General features: G+C 39.7%; 1 protein-coding gene across 1 annotated transcript in view; it reads right to left on the reverse strand.

The window, feature by feature from the left end:
- Positions 1–14235, reverse strand: part of spire2 (spire-type actin nucleation factor 2) — a 30743-nt gene extending 16508 nt beyond the window's left edge. The window contains exons 1-8 of the mRNA XM_029523397.1: positions 13938–14235; positions 9972–10015; positions 9010–9393; positions 7819–7899; positions 7559–7723; positions 6428–6514; positions 1957–2074; positions 1199–1353 (exon numbers count right to left, since the gene is read on the reverse strand). Coding sequence (XP_029379257.1) covers positions 1199–1353; positions 1957–2074; positions 6428–6514; positions 7559–7723; positions 7819–7899; positions 9010–9393; positions 9972–10015; positions 13938–14235 — 1332 coding nt within the window. The remainder of the gene's footprint in view (positions 1–1198; positions 1354–1956; positions 2075–6427; positions 6515–7558; positions 7724–7818; positions 7900–9009; positions 9394–9971; positions 10016–13937) is intronic.
- Between the last annotated feature and the right edge of the window lie 3991 nt (positions 14236–18226).

The following is an 18226-nucleotide window of genomic DNA, read 5'->3' on the forward strand; positions in this document are numbered from 1 at the left end:
ATCTATTCCTTTGTACCTGACACATGGACTGAAAAAAAAGGACCTTAAACTTTTTGCATGTGGGCCTAATCTGTGAGTCTGATATCTGTTGTATCCTCAGAGAAAAAATTAATGCCAACTTCTCGACCATAAATTTAGTATGCAACACAAAATTGCAAAGCTGAATTTATTTATTTTTCTCGCTATAGGGTTACCACATCAAGGCAGCATCCTGCGACTTGCATGATCGATTTACACTGGATACCCTTCCTGATGCAACCCTCCCATTTATCTGGGCTCTGGACAAGAGTACCACTACTTGGCATGTTGTGGCTGGGGTTCCTCTTCAGGGAATTGAACCCTGATCTCCTGCATACCAAGCAGGTATACTTGCCACTATACGAACAAGGCACATGAAAAAAAGAATGGCGTATAATAAAAGAAATGAATGCAATAGTGCACATTAGCCCTGGGATGAAGCATAAAGTATTGCAGCAGGTTTTGACTAGCAGAAAACAAAATCTAATCCATGCAACTGGACTTTTGAGAAATTTGGAAGAAATTCCATTATGATACACAGAGAAGAAAGCTTTGACTGGTACAGAATATCAAACATATTGTAATTCTGACAATGGGAAAGATTAACTTATATATGAATGGAAAACCTGCAAGATAATTGGTACGGTGCAGGCTATTGCTGACATAGAGGCATTCAATCAAATTTATCCCCCCAATTTATCCAACTACGTCTCTCACTCTGTGAAAGGGTCATGGGGATGCTTGAACCAATCCCAGCCATCTTCAAACAATGGCAAGGGCAGGGTACACCCTGGACAGGTCGCCAGTCTATCACAGGGTCAACATACAGAGATAGACAGAGACAAACAACCACTCACACTAACACTCAGACCTCTCTGAAATGTAGAGTATCCAAAAAACCCAGATATGTATGTCTTTGGACTGTTGGAGGAAACCAGAGTACCCAGAGAAAACTCAGCACGGGGGGAAAAGGTAAAGAAAGGCCAGGCCAAAGACCTTTGTTCTGTGAGGGAACACTATGACGCTATGCTGCCCACCCAGCTACCTGTAGAAGATTATTCTCAAACATTGCTTAACTCTCTCTCCTTTATGCAAACCTGTCATTGTCTGCTAGCCTTGGAGACAATCATTCCCTTTCCCTCTCCAAGATTTCTGTGTTTGAGCTCTTGCCTGGCCTCACCTCAGATATGTTCATCTCTTCCATCTCTGCCAGAGTTGGAGCCTTGAGCAGAATACGAGGGCGGGGCCTGTGCTCTGATATGGACAGGTCAATGCATGAAGTAGAAGTGACATGACAGAGACAAGCCTGAGCCAGGCAGGGTAGAGAGCCAAATGCTGAGAAGAGGGAAATCAAAAACCATTGGAGAACAGATTTGCAAGAAGCAGTAAGATCAGCATTATAGCATCAATAATTTCAGAAGAGTCATTGCCTCTGGCATATGGAATTACTGTTGAATGTAACGTAAGTCACAATTTCTAATTTGCGCTGCAATTATTTACAACACAAATTAGAAAGACGTGTCCTGTACATACAGAGCTCAAAACTACAGTAATGTGTTCCTATTAGTAAAGGAATAAATGTAACAGATACAGTAAGACAGTAAGAAATAAATGTGGTTTCCTTTTTCACTGTTGGAACAACAACACAGCACAATGCATCAAGAAAAGTAGTGTACATCCAATGGTCACTAATAATAAGTACAGTCTGAAAACATTTTTACTAATGAGTTTACTATATAGTCATCTACACAGAAGTCCCTGGTCTCTGCATTCAAAGGATTTTAGTTCTTACCACAATTAAGCTAAGTTTTGATACTTCATTATAATTATATAATGGATTATAATTAGCAAACTTATATTAACCATTTAATGAGAGTAGGTAGTTTAATTCAGGTGCTGTGTTGTCAAAGAAATTGTGGTGAAGGATTAACCCCTTACGTCTGGAGCTGGGTGGCACCACAGGCTTGAGCTTCCTCTCCTGCTTGATCTCAGCCAAGACTCTATCATGGAGGCACTGCTGCTGTGGGGGAGGAGGGGGGAGGCTGCGTTCTGTAACCTAGAAGGAGAAATAAAAAGAAGGTCAATGCTACTGAGAAATATAAAAGATTACTGTGAAAAAGAAATTCTCCTTTTGGTTCTTTGACAAAATATATACATACATGTATTGATGAAAGAGGTGTTATGCCAAGATTTAAACACCGTGTACATTATACAACTAACAACTACCCAATGAAATTCAGAATAACTTGCAGTAATGAGAGCACTGAAATAGCATTCATTCATTCATTGGGGTAGCTGGAGCCAATCCAAGCTCACATTGGGCAAGGGCGGGGTCCACCATAAACAAGACACCACTCCATCAACAGGGTCAGGTATTGAAATATTTTATTATTATTCTTGAATTATTGCTCAAAGTCCCAGTAAATTTGAGAAGGATAGGTATAGGGGCAGGTGATACCTCGTAGGTGCAAACACATAAGAGGTTGATATCGAAGTATTTCATATCACAAGACAAAATAGACACAATACTTTTCCATGCCATGGATTATCAGAAAGTGGGACATCGTCGATTTTCCTAGCAGCATCCTCACCAAGCAACTCTCGGACAATGTCTTTGGTAGCTGGTAGAATCAAATCCTTTCCAATTGTGTGAGGGTTTTTTTTTTTTAGCACGAGCAATGTGGTACGAAGCTAAAAATGATGTCTTCATGGCCCGCTCTGGAACGGTAGCTTGCTGTGTAAATGCAACAGATTGCCTGACCAAATGCTCTTCTTTACATCTGAAGAAGTCTACCGTTTTTTCGGCCTTCGCTGGTTGTTTTTGTATTAGGTGACGCTGAAGTTTCGAAGGTTATAAACACTCATTTGAACCAGTCATGGCCAGTGTCCCCCACAGCAGGGCTGCTGGTCTGTTTCTTGTCAAAAACCTGTCCATTTTGCGCTAGCAAAGCAGCTTGATAGGGCGCCAACCGCCGGGTCAGCCGTCAACACACGACGTCATGAACGAAGTTTTGACTGGCAGGCAATCAGAAAGATGAGGGTGGCAAATAACATTCAATTTATTATATGTAAATGATATTTTATAATGATTATTTAAAAAATAATTATTCTTTTTTTATTGTTGCTTTTTTCCCCTCATCTTCCCTCTAATTTCCTGAGGCCCCCACTTTGAGAAACACATCTTTGGGCATGTATTAAATGCAATGTTTTTTATGCACATGTTAGCTAACATAATGTACAGTATTAGTGATTTACCAATTATTAATTAGGAGCTGAGTAACTGAGTAATATGTCCAAATAACAACAAGCCCTTACAATGCAAGAATGCAAGAGCATCTGAACTGAGATTGAAGATCATAACCATGTGGGACACATGGAGCCTCCATGGCCAATTACCAGGCCTATTGAAGTATCCTCTACTAGAAGATGTGAATGCAGCACCACATGAAATCCCTACCGCAATACATCACACACACCAACAATCTAATAGACACCACTGCAATAGTGATCCTTGGCATGCCGGGCTATCAGCATCCTCCATTCAGAAGGCGCTAGAAGCCAAGAACAAGAAAACATGGAAAGATGTTAGCCAGATATCAGAATCATAGAAAGGCATGCTGGAGAATGGGCTACCTATGAAGCTAACACACTGACACCCTGGAGACTGTCAAATAAAGACTAACGACCCAGCTGAAGAGGTACACCAAAGAAGTAGAAGCTAGGAGAATAGGGAGGATGTTCCCCATCAATCCATTCAAAGTGTACTCTCAGTGGAAGGGGATTAACAGAAGATTAGGCCCACCCAGGCTAGTGACTGAAAAAAGCTGGAAAAAACATTCGAGAGGGAGGCATCACATCACATCAATGTTCTGTGGTGGCAAGTGGATCAGAGAACAGCTCACAAGAACTTCCCTGAACAGGATCCAGTAACCATCACAATGGCAGAAACATCCAAAAAAGCCTCTCAAGCAGTGGCGGCTAGTCAGTGGAGGGCGCTAGGGTGCTGGCCCCATCAAATCAAGAGATGAAAAGCCAAAGAAAAAACAAACATGCTGTAAGATGCAAATTATTAAAGATGGTGTTATTTCAGTCTGTGGGAAACTGTCAATAGTAATTAAATGGTTCTAAAATGGTTTTTATTTTACTTTATCCACTAACCCTTCCTGAAGTGAAGGATGCCAGTAAAAGAGAATCCAGCGTAAGCCCTAGAACATTTGATAGGCATGTGACCTGAGGCTCTCTTAATTGGTTTGAATCAGATTCTTCACGGGACGCATCTGTGTGCGTCCCGAATGCGTCCAACAAGCATCAGCAGCGAATCAGCAATCAGTATCATGTCATGTTTTGTTTTTTTTTTTAATCTAATGTGATTTCGACCATTCATTCCCAGATTTTGTATATTATCAAATATCTGAAAGGAAGAAACATGATCTTTGCAAATAATATAAATTGCAAATGGAACAATGGAAATGTTCATGTTTTTCTTCCTTCTAATGTGTAAAACAAATTAAACCCAAACCAGGAAGAAAAGAAGAACACAAATGAACAGTGGTCTTATTACTTTGTGCACTGTTTTCTTTTTTCACTCCAGCATAATTGAGCTGCTTCACTAAAAGTTATGACTAATTAACTTATTGAATGCTCACATTTTTCAAAATAAAAGGGCCAAAATATTATTTTCTACCTTCTTTTTTTCCCCATTGTACCAAGCTCATACCGAACCAAGACTTCTGTGTCCCGTTACACCCCTATGTATGCCAAGGTAAACTGCACCACCCTGAAAATTTTTAGCACCAGCCGCCACTGGTCTCAAGCCTGAAAACTTGACATCAGATATGCCTACTAGCTAAAGAAGCTAGTTGAACTACATGAACACAGACAGGAACAAACCAGCTGCTGACAGATGGGAGCACCATCCAACTACCAACGGATGACCCGTCTCTGCACAAAGTGGAAGCTCCTGTCAGAATCAGAATCAAAATCAGAAATACTTTATTAATCCCTGGAGGCCAAATCTGCTCATTGACATTTTATCTTCTAATCTTAACTGTTAACTTTTAATAGTTGCTAATCTTCTATTACTCTGATAGCAGTGGGAATGGAATGGTTTTCTATATGTTTCTGTCCTGCATCGTAGAGTGAGTAACTGTCCACTGATGTGGTTTCTCTGATCCACAAGGATGTTATGAAATGGGTGATGGTTTCTGCCTTCCTCTGTGTGCATCATTCCACCTTAAACCCCAATGAGTCTGATCCAAACACAGAGCCAGCTCTTTCTACCAGTTTATCCAGCTGCCTTGCATCATGTTGTTGTATGAAGGCCCCCTTCACCAGGCTGCAGCATAGAAGTGTATGCCAACATAGACTGGTAAAACATCTGCAGCATCTCTGCAGATGTCTAAGAATCTGAGCCTCCTTAAAACACAGAAGTGTGTCTGCCCCTCTCTGCAGAGTGCATCTATGTTAACGGCCCAGTCTAACAGATTCCTGTCCATCCCTGATAATTGCCACAATAGCAGTATCATCCAAATTTATGGATGAGGCAAGAGTCAGAGTTGTGATTGAAGTCTGCCGTATACAATGTGAACAGGAATGGAACCAGAACAGTCCCTTGTTGAGCCCCCTTTGCTGTTGATTACTGTCCCAGAGATGTACAAAGAGTCATAAAGCCAGGATCTCTGGCTTTATGACTCTGGGCTCTACCTTGTACCCCAAAATTCTTTGATAGCCATCGCATTTAATGATGCCAATCATACAGTCAAAGCATTAAGTGCCAGAAGGAGCAAAGCAACCCAAAAGGAACGATGAAGGAACGGTGCTCTGTTCTTTAAAGGCCTCATTTCAGTTTCTGCAAACAGTGCAATGACATGCTTTGCCAAAAAGCCTTTTAGTTTGGTTTTACATATCTTTCTCCAAGAAAGGTTTTGGCTTCTTCAGGAAATTCTTGGCAAACTCCAGTCTGTCCAGACTAGCTTACTCATGTCTTTGTCAGCAGAGGGGTGCTCCTGCTTGTCCCAAAATGCATCATGGCAATGTTTACAGAAAATGAAAAGAACATGGTTCCAATGGTGGTATAAGGTTTGCCACCCCAGACAGAGCCATTGTCTTTCATTACTTTATCATTGTTGTATGAAAAGTGCTGAATAAATAAAGACAGCTCTAAAGGGGAAACAGAGGTATACATGTTTATACAAGTCACATAAACCTAATTTAGCTCTACTTGTTAAGAGGGCTGCTTTGCAGGACTATTCACCTCCTTCTGCATTTGTTTTTGGGATGGTTATTACCAAAATTATTCTCCAGCGTGTTGGTACCATACACACCAAGGGGCTTTCAGGATATATTGTAAATGATAAGGCTTGCGCTCTTCTTCCCACTAGTGTGCTGAGTGTCTGCCAAATACACTCACTGGTTTCAGTGGAGGTCTTGATCTGATGAAATCCAGTATCAGTTCATGGGCATTTCTCTTCACTCTTGTAGGAATATCACCATCAACCTGGTTAAGAAAAGAAATACAAAGTATTTGTGGCATTTTATTTGTTAACTAGTCACTCTGTCATGCATTGAGCCCCCTAAGGCAACAAATCCGATGTACAGTAAAGGCTCATTAATGCAAAACTCATCCTGTGTGTATACAAATAAACAGAGCCTTGTGTCCAAATTGGACCAGTGGGTTAAATGAGACTGGATGAAGAACTATATTTTTGGAGAGGTTATGCAATGTGTTTAAAGACGTCAGAGACCACTGTTGTCAAAATCACTGCCTGCTCTTGTGCCTCTTTCTCAAGACTAATATTATTTTGAGCACTGTCACCATATGATGCTGTCAAAAAGCTTGACTCTGAGAGGCCCTCTAGTGGATGGATTACACATTCATGAAAACATAAATAATCCATTGAAATGTACGTTCAGTGACAGCTAAATTACTTAAATGGTCATTGTCAGTATTTTATTATATCCCTAGAGGAACAAATGTGGTGCAGCCTGTGGATCACACTTCCTCGCTGAATACACAATTTCAAAATGGTATTGGGAAAATACATCAAAACAGACACATAAATGCATATTTTCCACAGTAAAGAGAGTTGAAATGAACCACAAGATTAAATACATTCAAAAAACCCTGAACAGAATCAATATCAACAGAAAACTGAACTATACTAACTGATTGTTTGGTCCACTGCCATCACTGATATTTTTATCACCTGATAAAATGAATGTGGCAAATTGGATTATTTTCCAGTAGCAGAACAAGAATCCATGTTGACTCACATTCAACATTTGGATGTGAGAAATGTCAATCCTCCATTCCTTTTAACTACTTTAGCTCCTTTTAACAAAGACAATGATTTCATGAGATGTGATGCCTTGATTCATGATTCAATTCAACAGCACTAAACACTTAGTATTCCATCTAACTACTTGTAGCATTTTGTTTACTCCCCCTGTCCATACTGCCCATATATGTATATGCTGTCCAATATTTAATGTGTTTGGTATTTGTGTTTATTACTTTTCTTATACTCGGCTCATCTCTCACCATGACTTTCCGTAGCTGGAACTTGCGCGCTCGTATATCCTGCATTAGCATCTCAAAAGGTGTAAGGCTGAACTCCGTGGGCAGTGGGTTAAATGGTTGCTCCTGCACCTTCTTCAGCTTTACTCCCTGTCTGAGCTCCTTCATCAGCTGCACCCATAGGCGTGCCTGGGATGGAAACATCAACACATAACTGCATGTGACATATTTCTGCAGTCAGACACAGTTATATTGTTACAATGCTTCGATTTTTATCAACTCACCCAATCTCTGTGTTTCAGTGTGTCTAGTTCAGCTTTAGACCAGTCTTCCTGAGCTTCCTCTGTTGTGAACTTTTTCAGCATCTGTGAAAAGGCAAGAAACACATTTTGCACTTTTTTCAGCAATGCAAACACTAGTGCGAAACTTATGGTGATATTACCTGTGTGTATCACTTTAACCCCCTTTTCAATGCAAATATCAGATTGGACAACCACCTGCCACAGTTTCACCACAAGGGGGGACTAACGTCAGAAAAAATTCTGCATTCAATGACTGATATCCCTTTACACTGACTACAACAATTTGGGAGTAAAAAAATTAGGGTGGCTCAATGGAGGTTGTCCTATTACATGTGGAAAACTTCATGCACACACAACTACAGCAAGCACAACTATCCAAAAAAAAAGGGAAACATTTTTGTTAATTATTATTATTTGGGGGACAGCACGGCAGCATAGTGGTCAGCGCTGTCTCCGGTTTTCTCCCACCCTCCAAGGACATGCATGTTCAGGTTAACCAATGACTGTAAATTGTCCGTAGGGACAAAGGTACATAGGTAAATTGTCCGTATAGAGAGTGTGAGTGTGTTGTTTGCCTCTGCCTGTCTCTGTGTGTTGGCCCTGTGATGGGCTGGTGACCTGTCCAGGGTGAACCCCACCCTCACCCAGAGTTAGCTGGGATTGGCTCCAACACCCCTTGCAACCCGGAAACAGAAAAGCAGTAGAAGATGGATCGATTATTATGTGTGAATTACTTCGCCCGGGGACATAGCTCAGTGGTAGAGCTGCATGCTTTGAATGCAGAGGCCCTGGCTTCAAATCCCAGCCACAAGGCAAACCCGTGGTAGGCTTGTGCCAGTCCCAAGCCTGGATGAATGGGGAGAGGTGCAGCAAGAAGGGGCATCCGGCATAAAAACTTTATCCAAATCAAACAATTCACAATGCTAACTTTCTGTGGTGAGCCCAAATAGGGAAACCCAACCCCCACCCCCCAAAAAAAAGGGAATTATTTTCATAGCTGTAACCATTTGTTCTGCCGGTTATGAGAACACTTGCACCAAAGCAGTTGCTCAGATCTTGAAACATGTCCTGTCTGAGTCATTTGAAAATCCATCTGTGAAATAAATAAAACCACCGATTAAACCCATTTCCTGCACAGTGTTTCTGTTCAGCAGAAGAAATCAGGTAATATACCTCCTTAGCATCTCTGATCTTGATGAGGAAGGTCTGCAGCTCCAGAGTCTCTACAAACAGAGCCCTGCAGACAGCCTGGTAATGCTCTGGAGCCAAACTTGGGTTGGATAGACGGGATGCACACATTGCCATCACCTGCCGGAAAGTACACATTGGCTTTTTCACGCCTTCCTGCTCCTCCTCTTCCTCCTCCTCCTCTTCCTGCCCACTGTACCCCTCATCTGTTGTCCCATTACTGGTGATGCGGTCACCCTCTCCACCCTGGTACCCCCCAGCCATGCGTTCAATTAGGTGCTCCAGTTGTGGGCTGAGCTCCCGCTCCTCACTGTCATCCAACCCCCAGTCCAGGGCTTGGTAAATGGCTACACCCAGTGCCTGGACCAGCTGGAGCGATGGATAAGGGGGAGAAAAAGTACAAGACAATTAGACTGCCCTTTTCCAAACACATTACCCACGCTAGGTTTGCCAAATCTATCTTAAAAACAGATTACAAACTGATCCACTCATAAACAAATCTCCACCCTATTCCAAGCACAATCCTCACATAAAATACACTTAATGATTGTTCTGACTTAGATTTGACTATCAGTCAGATCAATCATGTTAGTGTCAGTCACCATTTGACTGCAACGAAGATGTTTATAAGATGAAATTCTGTATCCACAAATTGACACATTTTGTCATCCTGTGTGGGGGTGAGAGATTTCACCCCCAACAGAAAGCATTAAATGTGAGCTTTCAGGAAGAAATATGAAATTAACAATTTTACAGGAGGCAGAATATTATGGCAGGTACTACGCTAGAAGGATCAATTTTATTGTTCCAAAAAAAATGCAATCTAAAAAGTAGCTAAGTGGAAATTGGTCTTGTAGCAGCTGACACCTGTCACATATTCTTGCCTATATTCTTACCTATAACCATTTAAACAGTGACATGCTTCATGTTTTTACTTCCTGTCTCACCTGACACTCTGCAGTAGGTGTAGGAGGAGGACCGTCAGCATTGTCTGAAGGACATATGGGGAGACAATCAACTCATCAGGACCTGAGAAATTTTGTGTTGCATTTAAATGTTTATTGTAACAATATCAAACTGTTTAAGCTTACACCTCAGTTAATTCACTTTTCCACTGTTAAACAGCACAACTTGGAAACTGTTATACAAAATGAGTTTATGAACTTTAGGTTTTGATGAAAAACAAACGTGCAAAGCCTTGTGTACACTACCCTGTACATAAACTGATATGTCAAGATTTGAGTGAATCGTTACACAAAGTAATTTTGTAAACACAGTGAAAAAGTAACTTACTTAAATGTAAAAAAAATCTCAAAATCATAAAAAATCAATTAGATTAATTACAAATACATTCTATATAATGAAAAAAATAAAATAAAATTCAGTTTGAAGTTGTGTCATACTTTATGTGTTTTCACTTTATGTCATTTGATTATATATCAGTCTGACCAAAACTGATACCAAGGACTTCAGTAGTGTATGTAGCCCTTTATTGTGTCCCTGGACATATTTGCATTCAGGGTTTACAGTAGGTCAGAGTTGGACATTCAGCTGTTATTTTAGAGTAATGGGCCACAGAATTCACTGTGTTAATGATAAAGATAGAATAAATGTTTGTGTAAGTGTGTTTGTGTGTGAGACAGAAAACTGCTCTTTCCCAGCTCAGATGTCAGTAATGACACCCAAGAGGCCTGAAACTCCTCAATCAGCAGCTCTCACTGCAGAGAAACAGGAGAACAGACAGAGGAGATAGAAGCAAAACAAGGAGATTGAATCGGCCAAAAAATAAAAAAGTTAATAAGTGATACAAAGAGAGAGAAACTTGAAAAATCAGTTGAAAAATATTAGAAATAGGGAGCATTAGTCTGGATTTGATTGGGGCAGTGGGAGAGGGGGCGTGGCGCTTTTCACAAAACAACAAAATGCTGAGTCCAACACATGAACATGAGATAAACATGGCATCACTCTGTTCCCTGTGTGAAAACAGATGCTGTTTCAAGCTGCTAAAGGCAGTAACTGACACTGAGGGAGAAAGAAGAAACTCTCCATTATGTTGCCCCTTCCCACTGGTGGGAAGTGATAACAAGAGCCCCTGCAAACTAGTCAGACAGGTACAGATAATACACTACCGGGGCCCTGTATTGTAAGCAACAATACTTCCCTCAGTCCGCCATATTTACAGGTCAGTTAACAAACAAGAGGTCAAGCACTGAAAAGATTCATCCATCCTCAAGCTTAGGCCTAGAAAATGAGAAGCTAGTTTGCAACACCTACACTAAATAGTTGTTATTAAAGTCCAGGTTTTGCTCTTTGTTGCCTCGTGTCTTTTGGTCTTTCTTATTACTTTCCAAAATGTAAAAAACACAATGGAACCAACATGTGTGCAAATGGTTTCATAATTAGAATCACTTCCACAGGGTATACCAACGAGCCCGGTTGCAATATGGAATATGGTCACTATCTCCCCTTCTTGTGTTCCAGCACTCAACAGTGGCTAAAGTGGTTAAATGTTTCGCAGAACATTTTGATGCCATGGTGAAATTGAACTTTGACCGTTTGTCAAAATTAGGGTTAGGCCATAAATCTGTTTTTGATGACTGAATTCTAATCAGCATGCCGAATTTTAAGTCAATGTTTGTCCCAAATTCAATGAGATACATTGCATTCACAATAAAAACCAAGATCACTGTGACCTTGCACTTTGACCACAAGAATTTAATTTATCCAGGTTTTTATTTGAAGAGATTCCCCAAGAGTGTTATTGGAATAGTTTGTTTTCCAAAAATCTGACAGATTGGTATAGGAACAACCTGAAAACTAGGGGTAAAGACAAATAAAAAAAAGATAATAGGAACAGTAATATAAACTGCAATATCTCAACAGCGCCTTTCCTGCTAAATAATCACAATTTCTCTCTCTCTCGCTGTCAAGATTTGCTGCCATGGTAATAAAAAAAGGCAATAAATTGATAAGAGAAGAAAAAAACGGGCTGGAGAAGGAAATCTGCTAATAATTAAATATGAGTGAAAGATTGAAAAACACCAGAGAGATTTGTGTCTGTGAACTGAAATTAGCTTTATCTTTAGACACTTACACATAATTATAGTAGTATTGAGGGTATAGCACACCTTTAACTACCTATCAAATCAAAGTTTACCTAGTAAATTTCATTTTATGTTCATTCATTTAACAAGAGCAACAAACAAGAAGGAATGACAGGATATCTAACTGTTTCAATGATCCTGGTCTACAAATAACCTCAATATTGCTTATTACGAAAGGATCCCCATTAGCTGGCCATGTAGTCTTCTTGGGGTCCATGGTCTTAATTACATTGCAACCTTGAAGAATGCACATAAACCAAATACTAAGACATATAGACATTACCTGATGTCACAGAGACAAAAAGCAATCATTAACCAAATCCAAACAGCTTTAGACAGCTCCGCCAAAATTCAACATTGGTTCCATTGCAGTTGAAATTTTAATCTAATTTTTATTTCATTTTAAATTGATGAAAAAGATTCACAGAGACGTAGAATTCTTTCATCTGAAACCAGCAAAAATGAAAAATAAATAAAATATTTATTAATGATAACATTAAAAGTAGGAACAACCTAACAGTGCCTTTTGTTATAGAACCATTGTGTTGATACCAAAGAATGCTCTTGATATCTTCTGAAGAAATAGATTAGACTACTTTTACAAGGTTATGTGAAAAAATCACAATGTTGTTTTAGATTATGGTGCTCTGTCATTTGAATACGTTGCTTTATTAATTGAATGTTCACAGATTTTGAAGTAGGTCCAGGCTAAGGCCCAGTGGTGGAGTTCAGTGACCTTTATTTTCTGTAAAGTGCAATAAAAACAAGTTTTTGAAAGATAAATTGTTTCCTCCACACTGGCTGAATTTAGCTGTAATGCAAAGGTATTGGACAAATAAAGCACATTCTTTCTGTGATCTTCAAAATATTTGATGCAATAAGCAGTACTTGAATAAAAATGTTTCTAAAAACAATGCCCATATATGTTAAACAAAGCCTCATAAAACCCACTTTAAGCGAACCTATCTGGTTCTGTAAGACTCCTAGTTCAGGTTCTGTGGCCCCAGCTCAGTGTGGGCACTGACACTTCAAACACACCAGGATTTGTGCACCAGGCTAATTTCAGAGGAAGAAACAACCAAAAGACTGCATCAAATCCTTTGGATTACCAGGGATCCTTTGAAGTCTGCAAAATAGTCTTTGCAAGAGGGGATGCTTGGGTGAAGCTGTGCTTCATGAATAATTAAACATTTACCAGCATAATACGAGTCATCCTTGTTGGCATCTGGAGTGCAACGAAATACCAACATGGCTATCTGGATCAAGATACAGTGTCTCAATACTGTCATATAACTGAGGTCGATTAGTTCAGAATAAGATGTTGAGACGGGACGGCAGCGATGTTTTTGGTTCTCTTCTATGAACAGCACGTTCTAGCGTACCAAGTCCGTGTGAAATTTACATAAAATTTCCTAGCATGGTAAAGCACAATTTAAAATCACAATGGTATACATTTTAGCTTCCGTGCTAATATATTAAAAAAGCACAATCCAAGTTCCTAAGATTCCGGACTTTTAGACTGACTCACGCTGTTCATTGCCACCTACTGTGGAGTTATTTACTGGCAAAAAAAAAAATATGGGAACCTGAAAGTTGAAAAAGTCTAAATCTTACTGGAAGAAAGTTTTAATCGCGTCTCTTTGCACCTGTTAAATGTAATGGGTTTTATTGTATTTTTTTTTTTTTCAAAATATTTTTGTACATTTGTACACAACAATTGTCTTCGTCGGTCTGTTTCGCGTTAAAGCCATTAAAAACGTGCCAAAAGGCGGGAGGAAGTTTCGGGACAATAACAGACTGCCACCCTACCACTGTGGTTCGGCTCCTCCTGTAACGACACAGTTCCGTCCCGGTGTAGGAAGATCGATGACGGGTCCTTCACCCGGCTGACTCTCTCGGCCGGCGGGCGGGGCACCCTGAGCCCGCTGCAGCACTGATAGCACACCGCCCATGCCTGCTCCTCGTTGATGGGCTGGTCGTAAGACTTCAGCACCTCCTCCAGAGACAGTTCCCGAGGCTCGGCCAGAGCCCGAGCCTCTCCGCGGTCAGTGGGGGCGACTACCCGTGAGTCGCTGTCCTTCGCATTTCTGTTTGTGGATCTGGCCATGACGATGGCGTGGAGCCCATTCTTACCTATATATACACCAGGGCCATCTGGGCTGTTTTGGCTCCTGTTAGGCACGGCCTCCTGCCCGCTTTTCAGTGGTGATTGCTAGTCATGTACAGCATCTGCACGTCGTTAGCACAACCGTGTCAAGATACCCAGAGGAAAGTAACAAACTTCCGGTCTGAGTTTAAGAAAGTAAGAAATTCCTAATCGAGAATTTTTAACTTTTTGTTGTGATGTATCATAATGATCAACGCGACCTTTTTCTTACAGCGAAGGAGTGGGCTATTTGGATCTGGGGTTGCATTTTCAGGCAAAATACCAGTCTGTTTAGGTCGAACATTATTGCACTTTGAAGCAGACGCGCGAAAACCCTAACCCTTGCATCAGTTTCATCCGGGTTTTTTTTTTTCATCTTATTTTGAAAGTACACTTACGTCACTTCCAATCATGATTTTAAAAATGTACACACTTGCGATGAATGAAAGCTTGTTGCCATGTCAGCATTTGAGTGACGACCGGACCTATTTTAAAACGTCAGCCGATGGACCGTGAGGCAGAAACTTTTCTTTTCTTTTATCCTAACGTTTGTCCGCAGAAGACGATGTTGGAGATGCCCACCCACATTTATCTGTTTTCCCCCTCATTTCACGTTCATGTTTAAACGCCATTATATTATTATGCTGTCACGTCTCGTGTTGGAAACTTTCATCATAACTACTCATCTGTGGTTTTGTGAATCAATAACAATACACAATATTTTACAGAAATGACCGTGGGTTCTTGCCAAAGTAGAATCATAAAATTTAAATTATGTAAACAACAAAAATGGATAATAGTAACGTAAATAATAATTTTGTTTTTTGTACACAAAATGTGTTTAACAAGAATTTATATTGAAATTGTTTTGACCACTACAGTTAACAGTAACTACGCGATAAATTCGACGGCTTGTAATTTTTCCAAATTCCCCAGATTTTTCCTCATGAAGTTAAAATGATTGTGGATTGTGGGCTGATTTGATTCATTACGGATTCATTACGGCCACCTGAACTGGAGTATGGATCAGCATCTCTCAAACTCCTGGTTCTGGCCAATTCTGGCCCCCGCTGCTGCATTTCATCAGCCCTTTCGGTTATTTATTTATTTTATTTTTTTTAGTTTTTTTTCCCCCCATGACAACCATGACAGCTATTTATTGCTGTTGATGGTACAATATGGTTATTTTGGCCTCAATCAATCATTCCAAATCATTACATGCCAAAAATAAATAATAGACTTAATCACATTTGACCATGAGACGCTGTTCTTAATTGTCCGGCGCTGCGGCCTCCGGTACTGAAGTTACATCTGCTCATTTTCAAAGAAAGCAGGAGCTGGTAGCACCCTACGGACTCTCCCATGTATGTTGCCTCTTTGTAAGAGGCCTCAGCTTTTCTTTTGTTGGACTGATTTGATGATTTTAGTACCATATTGGACTTAACCTTACTATGTCATACGCTCTCTTAATTAGCCTTGTAATAAAGATACCTTTTTCATTCGCCATTGTCATATGTTTAATTATTTGTCTCCTATCTTTTTTTTACTCCTGGGAAATTCAGTCCAGCGTAGCAGTTTCGATTTTTTTAATTATTATTATTTATTTAATAAAACGATGATACTTTAATCTTCAGGCATGTCAGGCACCCGTGTGCCTGAGATGCATCCATGTTTAAGAGTCATTTTAGGGTGTGTGAAATATTTCATTCTTGGTCCCTTAGTTCATTGACCCATATATCACATGCTATTTCTGGGTGCTAATTAAAACTTTATAAAAAATTGAAAGAATAAGAAGCAATTCTTTCTATTTATACGTTTTGCATAGCATCAGGAAATGCGAGCAAAAAGTGCAAAAGTGATGAGGGATTGCCTATGTATATTCAGTGAAAGTCATTTAGGGAAAACTATTGACACTAGCAGTCAAATGTGAATACCTATGGCTGCATCTTATTTTGTTAAGTATAAAGAAGATAGCAGAAGTGCTGCCAATTTGTTTCCTTAATTTGTTCAATTAGTTATTTATTTAAGAATGGGGGCGGGGGAGTTCACACATAGTTTGTGGTTTTGTGTTATTATACAGTATTTAAAATGAAACACTTGCTTTTCAGAAACATTTGCTCGTTTTTGCACTACTTGAATACTGAAGTTGCTCTGCAGTAAGATGACGTTGGCAGTAGTAGCGTCCAGCTCATTTGAGTTCGAGACCCTCTCTCTCTCTCATTTTCTACCACTGTCCTGGGGAAGTGCAGGGTACGCCCTGGATAGGTTGCCAGGACACTAAAGGGCAAACATCAGTCACACTCGTACCTACGGGCAATTTAGAGTCACAAATCTACTTAGACTGTAGGAGGAAACCGGATTACCAGGAGGAAACATGTAAACGCCACATAAAAAATGCCCACAACCTTCCTGCTGTGAGGCAACAGCAGGAAGCACTATGCCGCTGTACAGCCCTAAGATGGGGACTCCTGGTCTCAAATATTTAGTGGAGATGTTGAAGTTCAATGACCAGCCAACAGGTGGCAGCAAAATATAAATCGTGTTTGCAATCGCTTGCAGTTTTTTTAAAAGTGCTGGAGCTAGCAACCAGCGTTCAGTCAAAAGCCACAGAACGAAAATGGACAAAGGTTAAACGTAAATATTTATTGCATTCATTGGTACCATATAATTTTTGCTTAATAAATCTTCAGATAAATACAGGAACAAATCCTGAACCCACCACAAGGCACATTAAGGCAACTTAAACTCAGATTAATTAGATTAGAAACATAGGATTCATTTCATAGTGAAAAACACCTTCCCTTCATCTTGTTCAGGTTTCTTGACTTATGAGGCTAGTTTATCTTCACAAATGACTGATTTGTTATTGTCACCAAATAACTGATGATGGGAAACAACTGAAGAATCATATCAAATAAAACAATCACACAAGATTTCATAAAAAAAAATTCACAAGCATTAAAAAGAAATTACAAATTGTATGTTACATTACTGTAAATCTGCTTCCGAAGCATCTTTTTATTATTTGTTGAATGTAATTTTATATCATCTGGGCACTGCTTTCTTCTAATTTCAGTGCAGTATTAAAATGAAATGAATACTAGATCTATATTTTAAAAATGGATTTTTTTCCCCATTCTTGTTTTATTGTGATGCAGCTTTAATTGAATCACCAAGTACTGTTACCACGTCTGTAAAGCAATATCCATCTTAACTTGCATTTACTCTAAAACATGCTAACTAGCAAACCTTGGACTGGTAAAGGAAAGTCCATGACTTTCCAAAAGTAAGTCACTTTGGATTATGGAGACTGCCCTGAAGAAATAGCACTGTTCATAGATGATATTATCACTTGTATGGAAACCAGAACATAAACAAAGACTGCTCAGAATTCCAAAAACAATATTGGGGACCCTTTTGTGTAAATGCTAATTTAAATTAATGATAAATATTTTTACTGTGCATGGACATTGCATCACCAACTACAACTCTAACCCTCTCTCACTGCCTCACACATACACAAAGACAGAACACAGAGTACGGAACACTATGTTCCACATGCTGCATACGTCCCAGACATTTCAACAACACAGAATGTCATCTCCCACTGTCCCCATTAGAGTGATCAGATGTATTCTTCTGTAGATTCATTTAGAGGAGAACTCTCTCCTATAAAAGTTTCTTCCTTTTAATGTTCTCTTTTCATTCTTTAGAAATCATCTGTGTCACATTAACTACTATTGAAGGATCTGCTCTGTGGCTTCATCTGTGTGTGATTTGCACTAGTGAGCAAAGCTAAACCAGCCTTTTCCCCAGTTCCATATTACTACAATATTAGTGATTTGACTCTCTCTCTCTCAAAAAACAAACAAACAAACAAACATAGGACTAATCAAAACATAGAAAAACAACTCTGCTCTGTTTTTGTTTGTGGCAGTAGGTTTTGGCTCCT

Source organism: Echeneis naucrates, chromosome 16 (assembly GCF_900963305.1).
Source record: "Echeneis naucrates chromosome 16, fEcheNa1.1, whole genome shotgun sequence".
Classification (NCBI taxonomy): domain Eukaryota; kingdom Metazoa; phylum Chordata; class Actinopteri; order Carangiformes; family Echeneidae; genus Echeneis; species Echeneis naucrates.